This window comes from Dipodomys ordii, unplaced genomic scaffold (genome assembly GCF_000151885.1).
Source record: "Dipodomys ordii isolate 6190 unplaced genomic scaffold, Dord_2.0 Scaffold10, whole genome shotgun sequence".
Classification (NCBI taxonomy): domain Eukaryota; kingdom Metazoa; phylum Chordata; class Mammalia; order Rodentia; family Heteromyidae; genus Dipodomys; species Dipodomys ordii.
Window position 1 is genome coordinate 11,451,977 of NW_012267226.1, and position 4,346 is coordinate 11,456,322.

Here is a 4,346-nt window from a genome sequence, read left to right on the forward strand (position 1 = left end):
GGGGCTGTGCCATGCCAAGTGCCAACACAGCTGTTCATTTGCATGAGGGCATGGCCAGGACTGGTGCAGAAACACTTGGTACACTGCTATTCTGGCCACTCTCCTGTGCTGTTTCTAGGCCTTTCAATAGTAGGTACAAGGAAGGCTTTCTCCATTGTCTCTTCTTGAGATTTGATTCATTCCATCAAGAGTAACATGATACAGGAGGCACAAGAAATGATTGTCTAAAGATAAGAGGATGTCCTCTATTTTTATGGTTAGGTTTGATAAACAATGAAGCAATGTCCTTGGAGAAACAGATACAATGTGCTTGGAGAAGCAGATACAATTAACTGTACTAGGTGGAAAGGGAAAACTCAACAAGTACTTCCTCTTTACTCTTTATAGCCTACCTATTGCTTTCCTTCTTCCTGAGTATAGATAGGGACTCCTTCTGAAATGAGGGTCTTATGAGTTACTATCAGACAGGGGAAACCAGAAAAGTTCTTCATGTGCAAGGATTATGCAGGAAGGTGGGGGAAAGCTGGAATGATTCATAGGTATTTTGTGGCTTGTTTATGGTAGGTGGTCTATTAGTTGTCTTGAGGAAAAATAATAGAGTAATTTTGGGGTTTTATGGCTGGTCTAGTGCTAAAAGCAAAGCATGATAAGGAAAAGTGTGAGGTCAGAAAGAAACTTCATTCTAAATTTTCTTTCTGTGAGCTTGCGTTGAAAGTATTAACTCAATGATTCAATGCACTATACGTTTAAATATTATTTTGAGCCCCAATACTTCCCAAGGGACATAGGGAAAATTTTGTTGGTCACATTTCATGTGTGTGTGTGTGTGTGTGTGTGTGTTGGTGGAACAGTACTGGCATCTAATAGGCAAGAGCTGGGAATGCTGTGCTTTACCTAACACACAGGATAGGGCCACAACAAAAATTACACAAATATCAATAATGCCAAAGCCAAGAGACTGATTTAAATGACTAAGTAATTGCACATGAGAAGGGAATTAACACATACCAGACACTTTTTATATGCTGGACTTAATTACCAATAGGTTAATTATCTCATCTAATTATCATATTGACAAAACAAAATAGAACTTTTATTTATTCTAATATTTTGTTTCATTTTATCTTGGCAGTTTAAACCCAAGGCTTTGAAAATAGTAGGTAAGAACTCTGTCACTGACCACCAACCCAAACCCAAGGCTTTGAAAATAGTAGGTAAGAACTCTGTCACTGACCACCAACCCAAACCTTGTTATGAACCTTGTTTTATAGACATATACAGGAACATGTGCATAGAAAGTATACACATAAATAAACCAGGGTCAGAGAAGTCATATCACTAGTACTCAGACTCGTAGCTAGGAAGTTGAAAAGCCTCGGCTTAAATGCTGAATGACTCAAATCATTCAGAAGCTACTCTTTGTCTCTCGACTCTTTTGCTATAGCATCTTTTTGTAGCCTGTTAACCTAAATTCTAACATTTATAGATTAATACCCAGAAGCTTTAGGAATTTTCTAGAAATGGTATGTAACTATGGACATTGGACTTCCTTCTTCTTATAAAGACCTACAAGATATAATGAGGACAAAGAGGATCACCAGTAATTCTGCTTTGGAGACTAGTTTTACCTAGTGAGAAGCTGTAAGTTGGGCATAACTTTGAGTCTCAAAAGAGTGAATGCTAAGTCGACGTCACAGGGTGTAAACATAGGCTCAGCAATCGCTACCCCTCAGGGACTTAGGCAACCTGGGAAGAAATCATAAACAGAGAATAATTTTCTGTTGTTCCAATTAATTTCTCCAGAAATGTAGATCCCCATTTGAGTGACATAATATTTTGAAGGCTGCTATGAGATTGTTGTTTTTCTTTTTGTAAGTGAACAGACACTTCACTTTATTTAGAAAAAAAATCAACAGAAAAGATGCCAAATTCTGCAATGTCGTTCTAGTAGATCAACAGTAGTTTTCCAGTAATGACTATTAACTACTTCGTTAGGAACATGGCATTCACAGAACAATAAGCAGGAAGGACTCCTGAGGTCCAGGAGCTGTGAAAGTGTCTAGGGATAGAATCATCTTCCTCTTGATAATTTCCCTTCAAACCCCAATCTGTATAAACCATTGGTTCTGGAGAATGCCCTCCCTGTTCATTGCTCATCTCTATTCAAAGCTTTAATGAAGACTGAGGTGAAGGGATTGAAATGATATTCAGAGACGCTGACAGTTCTGTAAGAATCCTATTGAGTGACGTTACACAGCATGGATGGAAGAAAGAAGTAATGAAAATATCTCAGGTTCCACTATGGTAGGTAATGGTCTTTACCAAGTGTCTCAATATAACCCTGAGTTGTATACTGGTGGCCCCACTTCTTGCTCTGGGTCAAAGAGTGAGGGTCCTTTGTCAATGTCATCTTCTACCTTTGTTCCTACAGGTCCCATCCATCAAGCAAATGATCATGAAAAATGATTCATCGGTGATAGAGTTTATTCTTATGGGATTGACAAGCCAACCTGAGCTCCATCTGCCTCTCTTTTTCCTGTTCCTGGTGAACTATATTATCACTGTGATGGGAAACTTGAGTTTAATGAGTCTAATTTGCCTGAATTCACACCTCCACACCCCCATGTACTTCTTTCTCTTTAATCTATCATTCATTGATTTCTGTTATTCATTTGTCATTACTCCTAAACTGCTAATGGGCTTTGTATCCAAGAGGAACACCATATCCTACACAGGATGCATGATCCAGCTATATTTTTTCTGTTTTTTTTTGTCTATTCTGAGTGCTATGTGCTGGCAGCCATGGCCTGTGATCGCTATGTGGCCGTCTGTCAGCCCCTGCTGTACACTGTCCTCATGTCCCCTAGGACTTGTTCTCTGCTGATGTTGGGTTCATACCTGATGGGGTTAGCTGGTGCCATCATCCATACCGGGTACATGATCAGGCTCAGCTTTTGTGATTCCAATGTCATCAATCACTACATGTGTGACATCTTTCCTCTCCTCCAGCTCTCCTGCAGCAGCACTTCTTCCAACGATCTTGTGAGTTCTATTTGTGTGGGTATATCAGCCATATTATGCAGCCTAGTTATCTTAATGTCCTATGGTTTGATTCTTTTTAATGTTATCCATATGTCATCAGCTAAGGGCTGGGCCAAAGCCATGAGCACCTGTGGTTCTCACATAATCACTGTTGGGCTATTCTATGGGTCTGGTCTACTCACACATATAAAACCATCGTCTTCTGGGGCTGTAGGGCAAGGGAAATTTTTCTCCGTGGTTTACACGCTTGTGGTGCCCATGTTGAATCCTCTCATTTATAGCCTCAGGAACAAGGATGTCAAACTTGCAGTGAAGAGAACCTTCAAGAGAATCACAAACTGATGGTACCATTGGATGTGCCTTCCTCTCTGTTCACATTACTTATTCTCTTTGCCTCTTCCTAACCTGCTTCTTCCTTCTATGTTTTATTTCTGCATCTTTTTTCTACAGTTTATGCAGGATTTCTACTGTAGTATATCATTTTTAATTTTCATGTAATTGTCTGCCTGTGTCTTGCTGCCTGAGACATGTCTTAATTCCTACAATAGGTGAATACACTGAGATGATATGTTTCTAAGTAAACATAAACTACCTCTTGTTTTTTTTCTTCTCCATCAATGGGAAATCAGAGAGTTTGATACTTTCTACAAGTTACTTTTCTTCTCACTGTTCTGAATGTTTCATAGATTAATTTAGTTTAAAGGGGTGAGTGGTTTATAGCTAGTTTTAACAATGGCAGGATTGGAAATGTTGGAGATAGTGTAGGAAGATAAGTGTGTATGTATCCTACTCTCCTCATCATTATCATTAGCATATACATTTATCACAATTAACTCAGCTATATTGACTCATTGTTATTAATGTTCATATTTTTTTTCTGTTTTCTTTAGTTTTGTCTAAGATCCTTTTACTGGACCAGGTTTCCATCTACCTGGTCTATATTAGTGATGTTTCTTCTTGCCTTAGATTCTCAACTGAGCAAACTATGAACAAATTCATAGCTCTGAGTAGTACTGCTAGTCATTAATTTTGTACATTCAATCAACTGGAATTTCTTCTGTTTATCTCATTAGCTGACTGTGGTTATATGGTTTGGGTCTTTTCATTTCAGTAATTAAATGAATCATATGTAGAAAACTGATTTGGGGCTGTTCATATCCTAATGTGTTTTCTTCTTTCATAAACATAGAACACTATGGTAATAGTTCTCATACAGCTTTAATAAAGAGGAATAATCCTTCTTATTAAATGGAATTATGAGGGCTGGGAAGGTGGCTCAGTGGTAGAGCGCTTGCCTTGCATGC

At 38.6% G+C, this 4,346-nt stretch overlaps 1 protein-coding gene across 1 annotated transcript; it reads left to right on the forward strand.

Annotated features, from left to right (window-relative positions):
* Positions 1 to 2,431: 2,431 nt before the first annotated feature.
* Positions 2,432 to 3,384, forward strand: LOC105980678 (olfactory receptor 143-like). The gene is given in 2 exon segments (XM_013009567.1): positions 2,432 to 2,764; positions 2,767 to 3,384. Coding segments are annotated over 2 exon segments (933 nt in total). The 5' UTR covers positions 2,432 to 2,449.
* The last annotated feature ends 962 nt before the right edge of the window (positions 3,385 to 4,346 follow it).